At 42.4% G+C, this 23,995-nt stretch overlaps 1 protein-coding gene across 1 annotated transcript in view; it reads left to right on the top strand.

Annotated features, from left to right (window-relative positions):
* lamc1 (laminin, gamma 1) overlaps positions 1 to 23,995 on the top strand; it is a 342,939-nt gene that overhangs the window by 294,931 nt on the left and 24,013 nt on the right. The window contains exons 14-20 of the mRNA XM_038794612.1: positions 10,031 to 10,276; positions 10,783 to 10,936; positions 12,323 to 12,465; positions 12,573 to 12,751; positions 15,255 to 15,411; positions 19,620 to 19,825; positions 21,742 to 21,821. Of these exons, the coding sequence (XP_038650540.1) occupies positions 10,031 to 10,276; positions 10,783 to 10,936; positions 12,323 to 12,465; positions 12,573 to 12,751; positions 15,255 to 15,411; positions 19,620 to 19,825; positions 21,742 to 21,821 (1,165 nt within the window). The remainder of the gene's footprint in view (positions 1 to 10,030; positions 10,277 to 10,782; positions 10,937 to 12,322; positions 12,466 to 12,572; positions 12,752 to 15,254; positions 15,412 to 19,619; positions 19,826 to 21,741; positions 21,822 to 23,995) is intronic.

Here is a 23,995-nt window from a genome sequence, read left to right as displayed (position 1 = left end):
ATTTTAAACAACAGAGAGATCCAACATGTGCAAAAGCCCCACAATAACGCACCCAACTCCCCCCAGCCCGAAACCCTAATTGCCCATGTTAGATTCCCTGCCCTTAATCGTCACTTCCATGTCTCCCCCCCCCCCCTCCCCCTTGCTGATGGTCAATTTTCCTAGAAGAAATCGATGAACGGCTGCCACCTCCGAGTGAACTCCTGTACTGAACCCCTGAATGCAAACTTAATTTTCTCTGGCCTGGGCAGCACGGTGGCCTAGTGGTTAGCACAACCGCCTCACGGCGCTGAGGTCCCAGGTTCGATCCCGGCTCTGGGTCACTGTCTGTGTGGAGTTTGCACATTCTCCCCGTGTCTGCGTGGGTTTCGCCCCCACAACCCAAAAATGTGCAGAGTAGGTGGATTGGCCATGCTAAATTGCCCCTTAATTGGAAAAAATAATTGGGTAATCTAAATTTAAAAAAAAAAAAAATTTCTCTGGCCTAAGAAACCCTGCCATGTCACTGACCCAAACACCTGACTTTGGAGGCTTCGGGTCCCTCCATCCCAGCAAAGTCCATCTCTGGGCCACCAGGGGGGCTAAGGCCAAAACGTCAGCCTCCCCCCCCCCCCCCCCCCCCCCCCCGGGCACCCGGATCTTCCGACACTCCAAATATTGCCATCTCTGTGCTCAGAGTCATCCTCCCATCCAGGACCTCTAACATGACATCTGAAATTTCCTGCCAGAATCCCCTCAGCCTCGGACATGCCCAAAACATATGTATATGATTCGCAGGACTACCCCCACACCTGTCCTCCACCTCCTCAAAAAACCAACTCATCCGGGCCACAGTCATATGAGCCCTGTGGATCACCTTGACTAGATTAGGCTAAGTCTGGCACAGGAAGAGGATGACTTTCCTCGGGGCCTTCTCCCATAATCCGACTTCCCACTCCATTAGTTCTTTATTTATTTCCGAGACCCTCCCATCCCCAACCCCTGTTTTAGACAACACTTTATCCTGGAGTCCCCTTAGTGGGAGGCGAGGAAAGCTTGGGACCTGCCTCTGGACAAAATCCTGTACCTACAGGTACCGGAACCCATTCCCACCCAGTAACTCATTCTCTTGCTCCTCCAGGTTCGGGAAACCCTCCTCAATGAAGAGGTCCCAAAATCTCTCGATCCCTGCCCGCTGCCACCTCCTGAAGCCACTGTCCAGGGCTCCCGGAGCGAACTGGTGGTTATCACAGATTGGTGACCACACCGGCGCCCCCTCCAGTCTCATTTGCTGCCTCCATTTGCCCCACACTCTCAGGGCTGCCACTACTACTGGGCTTGGGGAGTAATGAGCCGGCGAGAACGACGGAGGTGCCGTTAACAAAGCCTTCAGGGGCAGCATGGTGGCACAGTGGTTAGCACTGCCGCCTCATGGCGCAGAGGTCCCAGGTTCGATCCCAGCTCTAGGTTACTGCCCGTGTGGAGTTTGCACATTCTCCCAATGTTTGCGTGGGCTTCGCCCCCACAACGCAAAGATGTGCAAGGTAGGTGGTTTGGCCAAGCTAAATTGCCCCTTAATTGGAAAAAATTAATTTGGTACTCTAAACTTATAAAAAAAACAAAGCCTTCAGACTCGTGCCCTTGCAAGGTGCCGCCTCTACCCACTCCCACACTGACCCCTCCCCCACTACCTATTTCCTAACCATCGATGTATTAGCCGCCCAGTAATAATTAATAAAGTTCTGAAGGGACAAGCCCCCTCCACGCGCACCCAATCAAGAAGGACCTTCTTCACCCTCGGGCTTTCCCGGCCCATATAAAACCTGAGATAGCCGCATTCATCTTCCTAAAAAATGCCTTGGGGGTGAAGATTGGAAGACACTGAAACACGAAGAGCAATCTCGGGGGAACTGTCATTTTCACAGTCTGTACTATACAGAATGTTTCCTCATCTGAAGACCAACTGAAGCAGCAAGGGCATGTTGTGGAGGGAGTTGTAGTTGGCCAGGAGGGAGGGGTAGCAACAAAGGGTCAAGATTAAAGGAATCTGGTGCCTGTAAGTAATCGGAGCAGTCAAGGGACGAAGATCTCAGAAACATAACACAAATTATTGGTTACTTCACTTGTATTGGGACTCTGGGGCCTGTGGGACTGGAATTGATCACGCAATAGCCCAGGGTGTCATAACATAAATTGGAGGCTCAGGTCCGGGATCTGAAATGTTAGACGACGAATTTGGGTGACAGTGTAAATTAAAAAGAGACACCATGTTTGTAGTGATAGAACAGGATGGCTCTGGAAGCTGCTGAGCATTTTCTTCAGGTGGAAAACTTAACTCTGGTTTATTTAGAGGTGCTTCACAAAGATATGCCAGTCGAAGTGGCAGGGAAATTAAAACTGGTTATACCAGCTAGAGCTAAGAAGGCAGAGGTAGTTGAAGCATTTGTTAAACATTTAAACTTGATGGCGATGCAAGAAGCATAGGGGAGTCGACGAGCTAGTGTAGTATCAGGGATGTCTTCTGGTGGGGCAATTGGGCTGGAGAGAGTTTGGTTGTAGTTAAGAGCATGAAAAGGATTTCAAATCAATAGAAATGGAAATGAGGGAAAAGAAAGAGAGAGCGAGAGAGAGAGAGAGAAGAACAAGAAAAGGAGTGAGACTTCCAGCTTAGAGACCTGGAAATGGGTGGGACCCTGTCAGAATGTAGAGGGGAGCTTAGTCCTAGAACGGAACTCAGTGGATAAGCTTAAATTTATACAGGTTCTCCCGAAATTCGAAGAGAAGGAAGTCTAAACATTCTTCTTGGCTTTTGAGAAAATTGCAACCCAAATGGTGTTGTCAAAAACAAAGTGGACATTACAACTGCAGAGTAAATTGACAGGACAGGCACAGGAAGTTTATGCTGTCTTGTCAGAGCAGGAGTCTAAGGATTATGAGATGGTAAAGAAGGTTATTTTGGTTGCCTATTAATTGGTCCCCGAAGCAGATAAGCAAAAAGTTTGAAATTTGAGCAGTGAGCTGGGACCAACTACCTATGAGGCTCAGAGAGGGCATTCTCTTGGAGGAGTTTAAAAATGTCCTACCTTCTATAATACGAACCCGTGTCGAAGACTAGCGGGTACAAACCGATAGGCAAGCAGCAATTATTGCTGACAATTACGAGCTAATTGATAAATGTAAACCTTTGTTCCATCACCCCCATAATTTTGTAAAGGCTAGGAAGTGGGAGAGTGAGGGTAACCAAGGTAACTAATATAGCTAAACCTATATAAATTTTAAGGTTACTCTTGTGCTGGAGAGGGATTTGATATTTCCTCCAGAAAGTTCAGTGAAAGCTGAGGTATTAGTGAATATGATAGGTGGAAGTTGCATCCCAGTTGGATAACTCGGAGTGATTCAAGATCTCCTCTTCAAACCGGGAAGGGAAGGTACTACAGGTGAACGTGATACTTGGAAGCCTAGGTATCACCATTGTAATAAGGTGGGGCACATTCGTTCAGCACATTGGAAATTGCAAAGAAAGCCTATGGAACTTGTAGGGGCTCCATAGGGAGGACTCTGAAAAGGGAACAAAAGTGGAGAATATTATGGTGGAGACTAGCGTTAGCTAGACTTGAGAGACCTAAGGTGATTATTCTGTGGAAGCAGGTGTGAGGAATTAAGTAGATATGCGATGTACCATTTTGTGTCTCTTCTGATGTAACAATTTTAAGGGTCACGGGGATAATCAAAACCCTGTGCTGGAGAGGGATTTGGTTTTCCCTCCAGAAAAATTAGCGAAAGCTGAGATTTTAGTGAATGGGATAGGTGAAAGTTGTCTCCCCAGTTCCATTGTATAAAGTGAAATTAGGGTATAATTTATAGTCCAGTCCAGGTCCAGTAGTTGTTGGAATGGTTAAGGAATTCCCAGTGGAAGGAGTAGACTTACTTTTGGAGAATGGTTTAGTGGGAGTGAAGGTTGTGACTTTGCCCACGATTACAGAGAGTCTGGAAGAATCACTGCAATTAGCACCTGAGATGCCAACAGTGGGGCAATGGTAGTTAGGAAAACTAATTGGGCAGTAGAAGACTCCGAGTAAGAGATGTTGACGGCTGTTTATCACATATCAAATGGCCACGGTAGTGAACCTGATTCTGATTTTTCTCAGACCGAAGGTGACCGTAAGGATGATGCGTCAGAAGGGAATCTTGACTTACAGGAGTCTTGACTTTGAGTTCAGGTCTAACTATGAAGTGATGATAAACAGTTGTTCCCAAATAGACCCGTCATTAATTGATCTTGACCAACTGGCCAGAAACTTTTCAAAAACTGGAACCCGGAATAGCCATCTGGAAGTAGAAAGTGAATCGGATTTTTCTAAACGTAATTTGTTACTGCCTCTTGCAGGAAACCGATTGTCAGTCCCTTCAGATGTAACAACTTGCCAGAGCAGGCTTGCTTTAAAGGGAAGTATACTTGAGAGCACACATTCGTTATTTAGGGCAAAGAATGTAGGGACACTCGTGGCTAAAGGTAGCTATGTGAAGGTCAAGAGAGAAGGTAAAGCTGGAGAGGTTGAAAAGAGTCTGTTGATTAAAAGTGAACCCAATGCTTCTTTCAGCGTTGACAATTCTACTTGTAGTTTAGTAGTCGGACATCCTCAAAATTCGATTAAACATTCATTGGACAATCAGGAATGATTAACTGTATTCAATGAGGGATAGAAAAAGACAGATATAGTAAAGCTACTGAAGGAACATGGAGGAGTTGTAGGGAAATACCAGGGGGCACTATGTTAACTACCCATGATGAGGATCTCGGAAGCCTTGAACTACTAAAGCCACACCCATCACGACTAAAACCACGATGACTGGCTCAGTTAGAGACTGAGGAACAATGTATGTTGGACATGTTGCAGAAACAAGCAAAACAGTTGTGGCCCACAGAGTGCCAAGGAGAGTCTGGGCGATCAAGAGCCATGTTGGATGATGAATCGATGCTGACCGCTCTGGGCTTTTCCAAATCATTAACCACTTGCGTTTATAGAGACATTTAAAAGCGTGGAACACAAGATTATTCTGTTGGAGTTTGTTATTGCAACCCCCAAAGGGAATCCCACAGTCTGGGGATTCTGACTGAATGCCCAAGCCAGAAGATGTTCGTTGGCTATCCAACTGGTGGTGTTCTCACTCCACATCCTGGAAGGACAGTCAGCTGAAATAACAATTTCAGTATCCGAAGCAAGGGCAGTCATCATCCATCTCTCATTAATCCTCTTTTATTTTTCCACTCCCTCTCCATCTGCATGTGTATGGGCGGCACAGCCACACAGTGGTTAGCACTGTTGCTTCACAGCGTGAGGGTCTTGGGTTCGATTCCCGACTTGGGTCACTGTCTGTGTGAAGTTTGCACTTTCTCCCCGTGTCTGCGTGGGTTTCCTCCGGGTGCTCTGGTTTCCTCCCACAATCCAAAGATGTGCAGGTTAGGTGGATTGGCCATGCTAAATTGCCCTGAGGTTTGGTGTAGTTATTGGTTTTACAGGGATAGGGTGGAGGTGTGGGTTTAAGTGGGGTGCTCTTTCCAAGAGCCGGTGCAGACTTGATGGGCTGAATGGCCTCCTTCTGCACTGTAAATTCTATGACTATGATAATGTGCTCAATAAATTGCCTTGAATAAAAACACTGAGCAATGGTAAGAGAGAGAGTCGATAACTAATGAAATGCTAGAATTTGACAGACCGATTTTGTTACCCTCTTAAAAAAAACTTAATGACGCTTGACTCAGTAGTTAGGCTCACTGGATGGTGTGATTCAGTGTCTGCCTCTGCATGTGTATGGGTGGCATGGTAGCACAGTGGTTAGCACTGTTGCTTACAACGCGAGGATCTTGGGTTTGATTCCCAGCTTGGGTCACTGCCTGTGCGGAGTCTGCACATTCTCCGTGTCTACGTGGGTTTCCTTCGGGTGCTGCGGTTTCCTCCCACAAGTCCTGAAAGGTGTGCTGTTGGGTCATTTGGACATTCTGAATTCTCCCTCTGTGTACCCGAACAGGCGCCAGAGTGTGGCAACTAGGGGATTTTCATAGTAACTTAATTGTAGTGTTAATGTAAGCCTACTTGTGACACTAATAAAGATTATTATTATGTCTTGTGTGTGTTTGGGTAGAGGGTGGGACAGTAAAAGGAGGGAGTAGTCGATTAACAGCTGCTGGCTGTTATTCTGGGATAATTGCGTGTTTTATCTCTTATTGTTTTAAATAAACAGTTGTGTTTCACTTACAAATCTTCGCCACCGTGTCACCCAACATTTTAAAATCATCAAAGTGACACAGCATTGAAGTAGGTTTGCGCATCTGCTCATTCCCTAAGTAGCAATGCTTCCAACTTCTTTGAACTCCATATTTGCAATGTTTTTGTTTCGGTGATTATGGCAAAATGGCACTATGCAGGTCCACATCATGCTCTCTTATGCACATTGGAGGCATCAAGCATGGAATTAAATTGACAATGAGGTATCCCTCTTGAAATTGGGTATTCCTAGATGTCCAACTATCTTTTGTCACAGTAAAATAGAGGAGGAATTTCTGGAGTGTATACTGGATGGTTTTCTGGACCAGTATGTTGAGGAACCGACAAGAGAACAGGCCGTTTTGGACTGGGTGTTATACAATTAAAAAGGATTAGTTGGCAATCTAGTTGTGAAAGAACCCTTGGGGATGAGTGACCATAATATTGTAGAATTCTTTATCAAGTTGAATAGTGAGATAGTTGATTCTGAGACCAGGGTCCTGAACCTCAATAAAGTTAATATGATGGTATGAGGCATGAACTAGCTATGACAGACTGGGAAACATTATTGAAAGGAACAACAGCAGACATTGGCAAGTATTCAAGGAATGAATAGGTGAACGCTAAAAGTTGTTTATTCCTATTTGGCGCAACAGTAGAAAGGGAACCGTGGCCAAACCATGGCTTCCAAGGGAAATTAGAGATAGTATTAGATTCAAAGAAGAGGCATATAAATTAGCGAGAGAAAACAATAAATCGGAGGATTGGGAACAGTTTAAAATTCAGCAAAGGCAGACCAAGGGATCGATTAAGATGGGGAAAATACAATTTGAAAGTAAAGTAACGGGGAACATAAAAACAGATCAAAAGATTGATAAAAACTAATGTAGGCCTCTAAGTGAGAAACGGGGGAATTCATAACAGGAAACAAAGAAATGGCTGAGGAACTAAACTCATACTTTGCTTCTGTCTTCACAAAGGAATACCTGCATCATGTACCCAAAATTCTGAGAAGCAAAAGTTTTAGTGAGTAGCTGACGGAAATTAGTATTAGTACAGAAATGGTTTGGAGGAAATTAATGGGATTGGAGGTGGACAAATCTCCAGGGCCTCGTAATCTTCATCCAGGAGTAATTAAGGAAGTGGCCCCAGAAATAGTGGATCCATTGGTGATCATTTTTCAAAATTCTTTGGACTCTGGAATGATTCCTACAGATCAGAGGGGAGCAAATATAACCCTGCTATTCAAAAAGGGAGGTAGAGAGAAAACGGAACTACAGATCATTGAGCCTAACGTCAGTAGTAGGGAAGTTGCTAGAGTCCATTATCAAGGATTTCATAGCACAGCATTTGGAAAGCAGTGGATATTCAGACAAATTCAGCATGGATTTACGAAAGAAAAATCATGCTTGGCAAATCTACTAGAATTCTTTGAAGATGTAACGAGTAGAGTTGGCCAGGGAGAACTGGTGGATGTGGTTTATTTAGACTTTTAGAAGGCTTTTGGCAACGTCACACATGGCAGATTAATATGTAAAGTTAAAGCGCATGGGATTTATGGGTAGTGTCTTGAGATGGATAGAAAGCTGGTTAGCAGACAGAAAGCAAAATGTTGGAATAAGCGGATCTTTTTTTGATGGCACGCAGTGACTAGTGGGGTACCGCAGGAATCTGTGCTAGGATTCCAACTGTTCACATTACATATTAATGACTTGGATGAGGGAACTAAATGTTTTTTCTCCAAATTTGAAGATGATGGAAAGTTGGGTGGGAGGGTGAGCTGTGAGGAGTGCAGAGATGTGTAATTTGGGCAGGCTGAGTTAGTGGGCACATGCATGGCAGTATAATGAGGATAAATGTGAGGTTATCTGCTTCGGTGGCAAAAATGGGAAGGTAGATTATTATTTAAATGGGTGTAATTGAAGAGATGTGGATACTCAGCGAGACCTTGGTAGCCTCATGCATCAGTCACTGAAAATACATGCGCAGGTGCAGCAGGCAGTGAAGAAGGTAAATGGCATGTTGGCCTTCATAGCGAGAGGGTTTGAGAATGGGAATAGAGATGTTTTGCTGCAATTGCATAGGGAATTTGTGAGGCCACACCTGGAGTATTGTGTGCAGGTTTGGTGTCCTTATCTGAGTAAGTGTGTTCTTGCTATGGAGGGAGTTGAGCAAAGGTTTACCAGGCTGATTACTGGAATGGTGGGACTGTCACATGAAGCGAGACTAAGTCGGTTAAGATTATATTAATTGAAGTTTACAAGAGTGAGATGGGATCTCTTAGAAACTTTAAAAATACTAACAGAATTAGACCGGGTAGATTCAGAAAGAATGTTCCCGATGTTGGGATTCCAGATCTAGGGATCATAGTTTGATAATAAGGGGTAAGTGAGGTGAGGAGAAATTTCTTCACCCAGAGAGTGGTATATTTGTGGAGTTCGCTACCACAGAAAGTAGTTGAGGTCAAAACGTTGTGCAATTTCAAGAAATATTTAGATATAGCTCTTGGTGTTAAAGGGATCAAGGGATATGGGGGGGGAGGGGGGATCAGGGTATTGAACTTGATGATCATCCATGATCATAATGATTGGTAGAGCAGGCTCGAAGGGCCAAATGGCCTCCTCGTGCTTCTATGGTTCTGTGTTTTACACTCACTATTGCCAATCTTGTTTAGCCCCCCCATCCCCCAAAAAAACTCCAGCTCAGACCTTGACGCTTGTGTTATTATTGAACCAATTGACTTACTCTGGAGTGAGTATTCAATTGCCTGTTATTTAATTGCTCACCATCAACCTGGCATTTGATCATGACATGGCATCATATCTGAACCTGACCTGTCCAGGCACAGCAAGGGTGCACATGCACTTCCAGTAATGATGCCTGGAGAGTGATTAGGATTAGAATGCATGTCTGGTTTTCTCCTCCTGGGGCCATGGGTGCTGAAGCCAACTGCAGTGCTCCAAGTGACATCAGCTAATCCAGCACAGATAGGGTATTGAGGCTACTTTCCAGCTACTCATTGGTAAAGTTGTGCAGTTATCAGGAGCATAGTTTTTTATGTGTGCATCTAATTTGGTTGGGCAGGTTAAAACTCTTCTATTTTATTTTGCTTATTCATTAACAATTGAGCTGCTTTTGGATCAAACGCAACGCAAGTTTGAAGAGCGAGTGTCTCAGAGCTTGCCCTCAATGGTAATAGTAGTTATTACTTAGTAGCATGGAATACTAAATATGGTTGGTTGGAATGCTGCCATGATAACTAATTTTACTAGTTGCTGGCAGAGATAGCTCATTCCAGTGTGTAGTTAAAACTGCTCATGCAGATCTTTCACAGAAAAGGCTATAATCTTCTGAAAAGAGAATGCCACAGACTTCTGAACTCTGTTTCATGCAAAGCTTCACCAAAAATAAGCATTAATCTCAGTTACAGAGGTTCGCAAGTATTACAAAGCTGCTCAGCTGAAGGGATCATGTGTTATTACCTCCTGATGTCACGATTTAGCCTACTTAACTACTCACTAAAAATAAATGCATTCGATCTAAAATGTTTTCACTTAGACTGGGTTTCATATTTTCTTTATTGGCTCGAGTCCAAAAGTTGAGCACTACTAATTCCGAGCGCTGTACTTTTTAAGTTGCTGCATGCCAACCTGGAGGAAGTATTAATTATAAGTGCATGATTTATTTGGTCACCCCAATCAGTATTATAATATTCTAAATTGGGGGATATTGTTCAAATGAATAAACTTGGTATATCTACCGTAATAAGTTGTTATTTATTTCAGGTAAAAGGTGTGAGCTGTGTGACGATGGGTACTATGGTGATCCGTTAGGAAATGAGGGACCTGTGAGACCATGCAAACAATGTCATTGCAGTGACAACATTGATCCAAATGCTGTGGGAAACTGTAATCGGCTAACTGGAGAGTGTTTAAAGTGCATCTACAACACTGATGGATTCTACTGTGACAAATGTAAAGATGGATTTTATGGAAATGCATTAAACCCAATTCCATCAGAAAAATGTAACGGTGAGCCTGACATTTGACTTTACCTCCATTAAGTACTCCTTAAATCTTTTGTTAAAGTGCATAATTGAGTTTCAAATATCCCTACCTCGGACATTAAGATGTGAAGTGCGTTGAGTCGTGAAAAACTGTTACATTTCCCTTTCTTCAGGTAAAATCCACCCCCAACCACTTCTTAAGCTGTGCACCTTGACCATTCTTCACAACTGCTTTCAGTGCTAATTTATGTTTGGCTGACAGAAATTTCTTGACTGCGTAAATATATTCTTTTACCCCAACAAAACTCCTTAGTGTTGTGTTTTTCTGGGCAGGGTGTTTCTGGGCTGAAATCATACAAATTTCTCTGAGTGAGAAATTGCTTGTATTCTCTACGAGAGAATAATATGAGAAGAAAATATATAAATGATCCTCCTTGCTCTCTCCACTCACTCTACCTCCTCCTTCCTGCCCTCCCCAATAACGTTTTCTTCAAACAAAGGCTATAATACTGTTATTTTTGTTTTCTGCAGCTTGTAATTGTTCTCCTTATGGTTCCGTGGGTCAGCAAAGGAACTGCAACCAAGTCACAGGTCTATGCGAGTGCTTAACTCATGTCATGGGCAGGGACTGTAGTCAATGTGAGCCAGGCTACTACAATATTCTTAGTGGCCAAGGCTGTCAGAGGTAAGTCAAGTAGAGGAATTTGAGCATAATGATTTCCTATCTGGAGTCATTTGTTCTCTCATTTCACTGATGTATTGTGGTAACAAGGCCACATTGATGGATTTATGGGGGCCCTGCTGTCTTTTGTGGCCACGAAAGAGAAAACATCCTGTAGAATGAAGTTGAATGTAAATTTCTTTTCGACATTTTCGATCTCTAACTCCCAGCTGCTTTGTATAAACACCGGTTTTTAATCGGTTTGTGTAGCCAAATACAGGATGAATATTTCTCAAAATTGACTGTTTCTGTATAGTATTGACGAGATAAAGAACAAAGAAAATTACAACACAGGAACAGGCCCTGATGATGCTTTTCTCTTTCTATATATGGACTGGGGAAGAAATATTTGAGCCTTGTTTGAACGTATAGTTGGAGAACTTTAAGGGAATTGTAGGATATAAATACATCGAAGGCCACTAGTTTCGTGTGAAAACAGAATCAGGGAAAGTGTTCAGCCATCAGAAAGTTACTGGCATCGCTTTGATTGCTGCTCCCTATTTCTCCTGATTTTTTGTTTTGTTGCTCCATCCCCTTCTATTGACAAATTATGTCCTCTGCAAAATTAATAAACAATACAGCAATATCCAAACTGCTGTGAACAGAGTAATCTTTCACAAACGGCAAGTGGAAACACATGAAAGAAGTCTTGCAATCTGCAGAATGAACGATTGGGTGTGAGGTACAGATAACGAGGGCAAGGGAAAATAAGTAATACACACTGGGAAACAACCTACCTTTTGTTTTTCAAAAAGATAAATGAAGTATGAGTGGGGAGAACCGGTGTGCAAACAACCATTATTGAGATCTGCAATTCCCAGGATGAATACAAAGTTCCATCCACACAAGATTCTTTCACTTTTACCTTGTAAAATCAAATGCTCCAGTTTTGTTCGCCTGCTTGAATTCTTGGCTTGGTGACAGTGATTCACCAGAAATTGTAAGGAAGCTGACATTTAGCATTGGATGTGGGATTGTTATCTGTTATAAATTAGTAAATTGTCTTTAGATAGATGTTCTGATTTAGAACAGCTGTAGATTCTGAAGAACAAGTGATTCCAGCAGTGTAAAGACTACTCTGCACTCTAACCATGCATGGTAAGATACCTTGCATAATAAAATAGATACGATGATGTACATACTAATGGTTTAAATGGCATAGCCACATGGATTCAAGAATATTAAGAAAGAAAATCACTTTTCTTTCATATAAATTGTATCCATTGCTATATGATGGGACTTGTATTAACTTGTTAACCTTTTAATCTTATGATTCAACAGTTAACATTACTCTTCACAGTACAACATGAAGGGCTTCATTAATTGAATTCACTGTTTGTTGACTCCCAGGTGTGACTGTAATCCCATTGGTTCTGTTGATGGTCAATGTGATGCCCAGAATGGACAATGTGAATGCCAGCCTGGTGTTGTTGGCCAGCATTGTGATAAGTGTGAACCGTATCATTTTGGATTTGGCCAGGATGGATGCAAACGTAAGCAAAATAATTTTTAAAATATACTTTTTTTTAAATCTCAAAAATTGAATTATTAATTTCCTAAACTAATCATGCACTTGGTTTTTTCAAATTTATTTCTGCAGCTTGTGACTGTGACCATGAGGGCTCGCGATCTCTACAGTGCAAGGAAGATGGCACTTGTGACTGCAAGGAAGGGTTTGTTGGTACGCACTGCGACCAGTGCGAAGAAAACTATTTCTACAATCGGACAAGACCTGGCTGCCAGGAGTGCCCTACCTGTTATAGGCTGGTGAAAGATAAGGTAGGATAATTTATTTCTAGTAAAGTGTTTGGTGGTTATATTATATACAATACTTAATTTGATCCTCCTGATGCTGGTGCTACTTGAAAGTGAGAGACTCTGAATGTTGGGTGAGAGCAAGATCAGGTTCACTGTTAAAACCCCAAAATAGGTTTAATCACTTAGCAGTATATGAAGAAACTACTTGAGTAAAATACCAGATGATAGCCAGAGCCTTGCCCATCCCATCAAATCTATGCAGCATGCTTGCTTCATTTAAAATCAATCTCTCTCGCTTCTCCTTACTTCCTTTCTCCCTTAATATTCTTTCAGAGCAACTATCGCAGCTCTTTTCAAATGAATTTACACTTTCTGCTTCAACTACAGATTGTGACAGGCTTCTAAATTCTCGCCACACACAATGCTGAGGTCCCGTTATTTTAGTTTCCGATCATCTTAAATTGATGCCCTCTTGTTACTGTTCTGCCTGCCTATGGAAACAATTATTATCGTTTACCTTTATTTTGCCCCTTAACCTTGAAGATTTTGATCAGGTCACCGTAGGCTCGGATCTTTTGCGGTCAGCAGCAAAGCAACAGCGTTCACTGCTGACCTTGAAGAAAGCTGCCTACAAAGATCTAATGATCTCTTTGGCATGGATGTCCCCTTTCCCAACATCAGTTTAAATCTGTTTCCAAGTCCAGGGGATGTCTTGGGTGTGCAAGCACTTAATCCAGTCATGTTGAAGGAGTCAGCTAATCGGAAATTTAAAAGCCCCTTTATATCCTTAACTTGTAGTTTTATATTTCAGAAAACAAAACAAATGATTATGATTGGACTAAGAAGCTAAAATAACGATAAACTTAAAAAAAGCATTTTAAGTTTTTTGACATTATGGAGAAATGTGATATTCCACAGACATAAAATTAGCTTCTCACAGCCAGTGGGTGTTTAGCAGTAATTATGAAGTTGATACACCGGTTAAAACATTTTCAAAGGACTTTGCACTGAGATTAATGGCATGAAAGTACAAGTTGTTTTCAATACAATTGGTTGTCTGGAGATGGCTCTGCTGGAGAAGCATAGAATCACAGACAGCAGTTTTTAGAATTGTGTTTTTATGCACATGTATAAACTTCAGAAGTTACTGTCAGTTTCATTGGAGTAGTGAGGGCAACCTCTGACAGTTTTGTCATTGCAAAGTCCCGGCATATTTTTTACCAATGTGGTAATACATAACTATACAACTCCACAATATACTGTTCTTTATTCACACTGGGTAGGTCAGGAATGCTATCCAACAACCGCTTTCACTTTTGAGTTTCACGGGTAAGATTATCATCTGCCTGTATGTTATACAAACCCCTCTTCCTTGGGTCATGAAGCTCCTGATGGAACCTTCCTCGGTTCCTTTTCAACAGACCTCAGTTCACAGTATGGCAACCCCTGGAAAACTATTCAGCTTTTTAGCATCTTTGAGCTATTCACAGGTTTGCAGGTTTTAGACCGTTTTAGTCTCAGAAACTGTGGTTAAAATGTGAAACCTGCTGCCAGATGGAAGAGTTGAGGCATGTGGCGTAGGTGTATTAAAGTGGTAGCTAGGTAAATGGGTAAAGAAGAAAAGGTTGAAAAGTTCTTCTGATGAGGTAGAGTGAGTGGAGGCTCACGTGGAAGATAAACACTGACATAGATCAGTGGACTGAATGGCCTGTTTCCATGTTGAAAATTCTGTATTTCCAGTTTTCCACCATCAGACTTTAGTATTATTCCCCAAGTTACAATGTCTAAATAAATCCACGTTGGGTTCTCTACTCCAGCATGAATCAACATCCTTAGGAGGCAGATAGAATCAAAGCTTCCTCACATGACCGGGTAATGTGAAAGCAGCCTTCATACTTGAATTATCACTAGTAGTAAGGGAAGAAAGATATTTTCAGCAAAATGAGAGTTGATTATATGCCATTACCTTTGCAATAGGTGACCATGGATTACCATTGAAGAGTGTTATTATAAAAAGGTTAGGAGGGGTTATTGGGTTACGGGGATAGGGTGGAAGTGAGGGCTTAAGTGGGTCGGTGCAGACCCGATGGGTCGAATGGCCTCCTGCACTGTATGTTCTATGTATTTCAGTTCCAAAGAGGAATATATATATATATATATATATATATATATAGGTTAATACTTGCATATGTCAACCAGTAAGTCTAAGAAAGGGGCTAAAGCGAAGTGAAGAACTGTATTTTGTAAAGAAAATCAATTTGTTTTCAGGAATGTAATATTTTGAATCGCTGATTAAATCTCAAATAACAACTTTGGAGCCAAGGGCACACATGCATTACTTTTATTCTTGCACCAGGATGTACTATATTTGACTTCAGTTGCCAGAATGGGTTCTGGATGACATGCTAGTTTATCTTGTTTTGATTGGCTGAGTAATTGTATGTTGATAGATAAGATTGCATAAGCTACAATTGATTTAATTGGTTTCCTGCCGGCCATCTTTTATCCTGTGACATTTGCTCAGGTAACTGAACATAGGCAGAAGCTTAAGGACTTGGAAGATTTAATTGCGAACCTTGGGACGAGTCATGACACCGTGAGTGACAAGGCCTTTGAAGAAAGACTGAAGGAAGCTGAACGAACCATTATGGACTTGCTGAGGGATGCTGAAAACATGAGAGGTATACATTGTGGCTGACATCTTGGGACTTGATGTTATTAAAATAATTAAAAACTCAAAATATCTTTTTGGCACTTGACCTTTATTATAATTTCCTTAACGAATATCATTGCTGGGTAGTACTTGAATATTGCTGTATAAAAGACATGTTGCTGAAGCTTTTTGCCTTCCAATCACCAGAGCAAATCCAAGAATGCCAAATTTCAAGTGATCACAACAATTTATACTGCAGGAGTTGATTGGCTGACTTTCGACTCACAAGGCCTAGGTGTTGCCATGGAAAAACAATGGGAAGCTATAGCTCCCCAAGCTCCTGGGTAATTCAAAAGGCACAAGGCTTGAACATATTCCTTTTGTTTGCGAAGAACGGATCCCTGCATATGAATGTCTTGTCACTTCTAATGAGCGTAAATGAACCACATTTTGAACTCCACTCTTATTTGTTATATATATTAATGATTTGGATGAGGATGTAGGAGGCATGGTTAGTAAGTTTGCAGATGACACCAAGATTGGTGGCATAGTGGATAGTGAAGGTTATATAAGATTGCAACAGGATCTTGACTAATTGGGCCAGTGGGCCGATGAATGACAGATAGTTTAATTTGGATAAATGTGAGGTTATGCATTTTGGTAGATCAAATCAGGGCAGGACCTACTCAGTTAATGGTAGGGAGTTGGGGAGAGTTGCAGAACAAAGACATCTGGAGGTACAGGTTCATAGAACCCTGAAGGTGGAGTCGCAGGTGGACTCCATTCAGCATGCTAGAAGAAGGCATTCAGCATGCTAGATTTTATTGGTCAGAATATTAAATGCAGGAGTTGGGACGTCTTGTTGAAGTTATACAACACATTAGTAAGACCACACATGGAATACTGTGTTCAGTTCTGGTCACCCTATTATAGGAAGGATATTATTTATCTAGAAAGAGATTTACGAGGATGCGACCAGGACTTGATGGTCTGAATTATAAGGAGAGGCTGGATAGGCTCGAGACCTTTTTCCCTGGAGAGTTCCTACTTAGGGGTGATCTTATGGTGGTCTATAAAATAATGAGGAGCATAGATAAGGTAGATAGTCGACATCTTTTCCAAAAGGTACAGGAGTCTAGAACTAGAGGGCATAGGTTTAAGGTGAGAGGAGACAGATACATAAGAGACCAGAGGGGAAATTTCTTCGCTCAGAGGGTGGTGAGCATCTGGAACGAGCTGCCAGAGGCAGTGGTAAAGGCGGGTACAAGGTTTTCCTTTAAAAAAGTTAGACAGTTACATGGGCAGGGCGGGTATAGAGCGATATGGGCCAAATGCGGGCAAGTGGGACTAGCTTAGTGATAGAAACTGTGCGGCATGGATAAGCTGGGCCGAAGGGCCTGTTTCCATGCTGTAAACATCTATGACTTTAACTAGTTCTCTTAAATTGGTTGTTGATATAGCTAGTAGCACACTCAGGATTCTTTAGTAAGTGCTCTGCAATCACAAAATAAGATCTAATAGTAGATGTATTAGAAGACGCTTTGTTTTAGGTTTTGCAAGCACAAGTTGGTTGAGTACAGTCTGTACTATTGTGAACAACCAGAGAACATGCTGTATGGTTTAATCAACCAATCACGGGGGCATGTGGCCTACGTACCTGGCATCAACTAGCAATATAATTCATACAAGACATTTCTTAAATTATGTTATTGGCAGAATGTCATTTTCGACTGACATCAGTATCCTGTAGCCACTGCATGGTCGCAGAGTGAAGCCACCTGCATAATCACTTGTTTAATTTTTGCTAAGTTAGGATCGCTTTGATGAATCAAGCTTGAGGTGAGCAAACGGCTAGGGTTCTATTTATAAGATGGCTGATGAGACCAATCGTTAGCACATGGAGTTATGCAAATGTATGTATTGACCAGTGAAGGGGTAGACTGCAGTGGGGAACCTATTAACAAATTTCTCAACTCATACATTGAGGAAAGAGAGCATATTAAACTGCTCCAATTAGAAAATGAATTAGAGCACAGGATGGAGCTTATTGAAGTGTGTACAGAAATTCTTGCTGACAGTTGCAGTTTCAAAGATCGCAAATGTTGACATGAATTGGCCAAGTGTTTGAGTAAATTATTACAACCAGTTCTTAGTGTGTTTTTTGCGTACATAATAAGGGATTCCTTCACCTTCACAAAAACTATACAGGACCTATATATTTATAGCAATGCATTGCCTATGTGCTCATTTGACACTGCAAGCTTATTTATGAACATGTCACCACTGAAAACCATTAACAGTAGTGCTGACTCGCTATATCAAGACAAGATAGATGTGCCACCATTTTCTAAATCTGTATTCATTGAACTTACGAACTTGACAACTTGTAAAGTTCAGTTTTGATGGCACCATGTATGTATGCCCAAATGTAACATGGGATCCCTTCTGGGTCCAATGTTTGCTAACGTTTTTATTGGTTTCCACGAGAAACACCTTTTTGATGGAATGACCCCTAACCTCCTATCCACGCATATTTCTGATACATAGATGATACATTTGCGATCTTCGAATCTACAGCTGCATGCAAGGATTTCCTTACCTTGATATGGCCGATCACATGCTCAAATTCACTTTCAAGATGCAGCAGTCTAAGATGCTCCCTTTCTCGACCTGCTAGTTGAGAAATCCACCAATGGGTTCTCCACTACATCTACCGCAAGCCTACCTTCAGCGGTCAATATACCCATTGGCATTTGTATAGCTTCACGCACTAAGATAGGTTTTTATCTGATAAATAACTACTCAAATGGCAAAAGGGATTTGGTGAATTCTAACTAAGGAATATATCATGTATAAAATTCTGTGAACCAGATACAAACCACTATCATTCGGTTTTCTTCCCACTGCCTTTTTTGCTGAACATTGGGTAAGGATAGGATATATTTATGGTTAGTTAATTTGTTGGCATTGTCACTGTTCTCAAATGACAAACAGTCACTTTAGCAAAGTACTGAAAGGCAGCTGGCACTCAGAGCAATTTGACATGTGAGGTAGTGCCTTGGGAAGGGAAGGCACTAGTAAAATATTCAGGCGAGTAACAAAGGAAATAAATCTCAATATAAGGAAGGTTCTGATTTTTAAATGATCTGATTTTCTGATTTATTTAATTGGAATTCCATTATGGATTCCCATTTTATCAGGTTGATTTCATTTCTTGGATCTATTTTTTGATGACGCATTTCAGTAAAACTACTTAAATGTAGAAGGATGATAGCAAATTGAACAAGAGGAAAACAAACTATGTAAGAATATACAGCTAAGCTGGGCCATAGAAAAGCTTTGGAAATAGATTTTAATTCCCCGTGGATTCCTGGAGGGAAATTACAGAGGTCAGCAAGTTTCCTCCTCGCCCATGGCAAATGTAACCAGGGAGGCAGTGACGGGCACCCATGTGAAAATTTGAGTGTTCCATGGCTGTCTGTTGGTGTGCAAATGGGTGTGAGGAATTCTGAAATTGGTCAATGGCAAAATGTTCCATGTTCTAGGGGGGCACGGTAGCACAGTGGTTAGCACAGTTGCTTCACAGCTCCAGGGTCCTAGGTTCCATTCCCGACTTGGGTCACTGTCTGTGCGGAGTTTGCACTTTCTCCCCGTGGGTTTCCTCCGGGTGCTCCGGTTTCCTTCCACAGTCCAAAGATGTGCAGGTTAGGCGGATTGGCCATGGTAAATTTTCCTGTAGTGTCCAACGGTTAGTTAGGTGGGGTTACTGAGTTACGGGGACAGGGTGGAGGTGTGGGCTTAAGTAGGGTGCTCTTTCCAAGACCGGTGCAGACTCGATGGCCCAAATGACCTTCTTCTGTACTGTAAATTCTTTATGATTTCTCTACAGAAATTTCAAGTGGACCTAAAGAAGCAGAGCTACTCATTGTCTAATACCTGCAAGGTTGTCATTCAGATTTACTTAATTGATAACTGATCTTCCCCAAAGAGGCACAGCATCCGTGATATTTGTGCAGTTACAGGAGCATCTTGCTCATGCATTTCCTTGCCCTATTTGTGGTTTACCTCAGATAGGATTACCTCACATTAACAGGCATTGCATATCGAGTATGATGCCATATATTCTCAATACTCCTTTTTCTGTTTACCTATCAGCTAATATTAAACTTGCTCATGCAGTGGTGTGATATCTTCCCTAAGATGAACATGTAACTTTATGCAATATCTTTTTAACAGATATAGACAAAAATCTTATGGACCGTTTGGCTGAAATTAATAACACTTTGTCAACCCAGTGGGGGCGACTTCAAAATATAAAGGATACAGTAGATAATACTGAAGAGTTGGCTGAGCAATCCAATAATCGTATCCAGGATGCAGATAAAGTGATCTCAAATGCTCGGATGGAGCTTGAAAAAGCCAAGGAAATCTTAGGCAATGTGGTAAGTATTTCTGTACAAACCTTTTTGAATTCAGGCAAAATACAAGTTTATAAATTAACTAAAAATCAGTACAAGTTGATAAATTAAGTAATGACCAGTTCTTGCATTGCAACAATATCGAGAGTTAAACATTTTATAAACTGATTAAAATTTTTATTTGGTATCAAGGAAGTCTGCCCATTGGAAAATGAAAGTTCTAATACTGTAGTTCATTTTTTTTTCCTTGGCTCTTTTTTTTCCCGACTGGATTACAGCAAGGGCATTCTGTACTGACCAGTTTCAGTTTAATTTTACAGTGGAGGATTAGTCAACTATTTCACTCGATTGTGTTATAACCCAAATGTGACCATGGGACATCTGGTGTCCCACCTGTCATGAAGCATGATGGTTAATTATATCATTCTAGCCCATAAACCTGCAGCATAAATAGAATTTACTAACCTAGGAGTCATTCGATAGCAAAAATAAATGGACTCCTATTACTCTGTCCACAGGCTGTCTTTTCAGTGGCCAAACGATTTATTCTTGCCAGTAATATTGTACTTTCCATTCTAGAGATTGAATAAAGGACCTACCTATATGTAGGTCTCAGCTACTCATTAAATATTGCCCTGTTCTTATAACTCTTTCTCGTTTGCGTCACACTCCTGTGGGTGCCAAGACCATAGCACTTGTTATCAAGGCTCAACTTTTTGAGACAAACTCTCAATTAGCTGCCTCTGTTTTGGCCTTCAATTAAGACTGGTGAGTGGATTTGAGCGGCAGGAAACCCAATCAGAGCACCGCATAATTGGCTGGCCAGCAGATCACTGAGGGTGCTGAAGCAGAAGGTCAATCACAAGGGCACCTCAAAATGGAGGCACTCCGAGGAGCTTGCTGAAAAATGAAAACTATAAAAGGCCCACAATCATTCAGGCCATCAGCGTGGAGGAGAAATCCCGCCACAGGAATGGTTTTGGCTGCAGCTGTGGCCTTTTTGTACAGGCAGCTCATTCATTGATCAAGTGAGAGGAGGAACCAGTGGCCCTCAAGGCTGCTGTTGGAAGGCTGCCTCCAATTTGCAGCTGATATCGGGACCCAGCAGGCGCCAGTTTAATGCTGGGGAAAATGCTGGTGAGTTCCAAAAATGGTCCGAATTGAGGACCTAATTGGCTTCCCGACTCTGTGGAGCAGGTGGCCGATTCCCGTGACAGATCACTCTTGGGAAGCTTGCCAGGAGGGGGTCTAGCTTCAGGGACCCTTCCTGAAATGCAACTACCTGAAATTACCTGTCCCTCCCCCTTGGTGGCAAGACTCAGGTCAGTGGGATGGCGAGTTGGTGCTATGGGAGCCAATGTGTGCTGACTTTCAATTTTCTGGATAATATTAGCCCTCTGAATCTCCCTGAATATTTTTATTATCTGTTAAGAAAGATTCTTACTTTGTATAGATTGTTAAATGTATGTGGCCACATAGCATTTCCCGAACAGGCGCCGGGATGTGGCGACTACGGGGTTTTCACAGTAACTTAATTTGAAGCCTACTTATGACAATAAGCAGTTTTCATTTCATTTCATTTCAGCATTTGGTGTAGGATCATTTAGTTCCCTGAATAGATTCCACTTTGTCAGCTGGCAGTTAGGCAGCAACTTAATGTGAAACCAGTAGACTTGCTGAATATTCTGTTCCAACTTCCTATCAGCGGTGCAGCACAGACTATTATGCAAATAGGATTGCTGGAAGTGAGGACATTTAAATTGCTATATAGCACATGGCTGATAATTTTCGAAACCACTTGAAAATCATGTTTGGTAAGGTAGTCATCCAGGAACTTGAGCATTTTTCTCTGACCTGTGAGAAAATGGCTCTGTTGCATTTCACAAAGTGTGTAGAGAATGTTCCTGCATCATAAATTGATTATTTTCACTTCCCTACAGTCAATAGCAGCTCCGGAGTCCAGTGCTGATCCAAATAACATGACACTCCTGGCAGAAGAGGCTCGTAACCTTGCAGAAAGGTAAGGGTTTCATTCATGGTCATTCGGTAACTTGGTAGGTTAAGGAACCTAGATTTCCATTCAACCAAACTGATGGAATTAATGTTTGTCTGTGTGTCTAATGCTCCCTTGACAAAGTCTTAATCTGATTTAAATTAGCACAGTTCCAAAACTCAAAACTGACTTTAAAATAGGCTGTCTTTGTTGGATGACTGCAAAGAAATTGCTGTTCTAAAGAGATACTTTTGTGAGGATATGGATAAACTTTGAACTTGGTAAAAGAAGCGTTATTCAGCAGCTTACAATTCCTGAAGTGGCATACTAAATAAAAGCACTGTGTATTATAAAAGGGACAAGATATGTCCATTTTGACAGTGCTGATCATCAATCATTGGATGCATGATTCTTAACTAGTATTTTAAATGGTAATTATGCAAAATGCTGGCTTTTAAATTGTACTATAAAATCCAAATTATAGACCAACAGAGAAGATTTCCTCTTTCTTTTTTATCAAGGGGCAATTTAGCGTGGCCACAGGTTTGTTGGAGGGGTCACAGTAGTAGAACTGGATGGTGGGTGGGGCATGTATATTGTCCCAGAAGGTAGGGATGTGGACAGTCAAATGCATGGGAAGAAGTGTGATGAGGCAGGGTTATAGCGTGACATCAAGAAGGTAATTGGTTAGAAGAGGGAGGGTGTGGGTCATAGGTGGGGGGTGCAATGTTGGACGGTGTTGGGTTGAACCTGAAGTCATGAACACCAAGGCCATTTGCAAATATCTGGAGCTTCCAGCTGGAGATCTTGAGTTGGTGCTTGGGGAGTTGGGCTGGGGGGGGGGTTTGCGTCAATTCGGCTGGACAACTTTAGGGGAACCCCATCACGTAGAACTGACAAGACAAAGGCATTTCAGCGGATGAACATGAAGAGCAATGGCTCAGTATATATTGGAGGCTTCTTGCACAAGTGTTCTGGCAAAGATCCTTGCCTCCCTGCACAGAGGGCACAGACAAACCCTGGGGCCCCTGATGTGGCGCACACAGACTTGAAGACTACAAATCACAGTCAAACCACATTAGGCCTCATTAAACTACAAGTGGTCCATTTACGAAAGTATAAGAAAATTAACTATCACGGTGCTGCTGTGCAACCGCGTGTGAAATCGGATCATCATCTTTTGTTCCCTACCACTTCTTATGGGCGCTCCCCTGACATCCTTAGCAGGGGAAGAGACAGCCTGCTGACAAGTTGGCCATGTTGTCTTGTGGCAGATGACCTCTGAGACACAAGTTTGGAGAGCTCCAGTTTACTTTGGCTGTACTGTTATGGGGCAGCTGTTCCCTCTGCAGTCGCAGAGGACAAAGCTGAAGGGGTAACAGGCAAGGGGGATTCTGAAGGGCCAGGCACCCTCAAGAGTCCTAAGTGAAGGTCCTGAGATGTCCAGTAGTATCCTCCCCTTAGGACCCATTCCCTACTCCTTCAGGGGAAGGGGCACCTGACTTCCGGTGTTGGCCATGGAGTGAACGGTGGCACATTTAGCTGCTCTCGTCTCTAATGGTCTTTTAACAGCTTTTAAGCTGGATTTTAGCAGAAATTTCTCAGCATAAGTTGATAAAAGTGAGAGAAGGAGACGACCCCCAATTTATGGAACCGCGCCCAAAAATAGTCGGAAAAGAAGAAATCAAAAGATGGATGGAAACAAAACTCAGAAAGCAGTGGGTTCAATGACAACGAGGCAAAGTTCGGCTGCATTTGTCCAATGGACGATGGACCAGTTGGTCGAATACTTGGATGGGAAGTTAACCCGGCATCGCAAGGATTGTGCTGAAGACCTTATCCAGGCAGTGGCCTCGATTATGGGGCTGGTCGACCGGGTGGAGGAGCAAGTGAAGACTTGGACAGGAGATTCAAAAGCTGCAGGAGCAGGCGACGGAACGAGAGGAGTCCACAGCAATGGCAATGGAAATTGGTATTCTACAGGAGCGGAAGAAGCAGCTGTTGGAGAAGGTGGAAGACTTGGAGAATCGTTCTCTCGGGCAGAATATCCGGATCGTCGGTCTGCCAGTGGGAAAGGAGGGATCAGATGCCGGTGCGTATGTGGGGAAGATGCTGGAGAGGCTGATGGGGGAAGGTTCGTTCCCCAAGCCGTTGTAGGTGGACCGGGCCCATAGGGCTCTTATGCGTAAGCCCTAGGGTCG

The sequence above is a fragment of the Scyliorhinus canicula genome, chromosome 4 (assembly GCF_902713615.1).
Source record: "Scyliorhinus canicula chromosome 4, sScyCan1.1, whole genome shotgun sequence".
NCBI lineage: Eukaryota > Metazoa > Chordata > Chondrichthyes > Carcharhiniformes > Scyliorhinidae > Scyliorhinus > Scyliorhinus canicula.
Note: the sequence above shows the minus strand (reverse complement) of the source record. Positions and strands in the feature narration are given on the sequence as shown.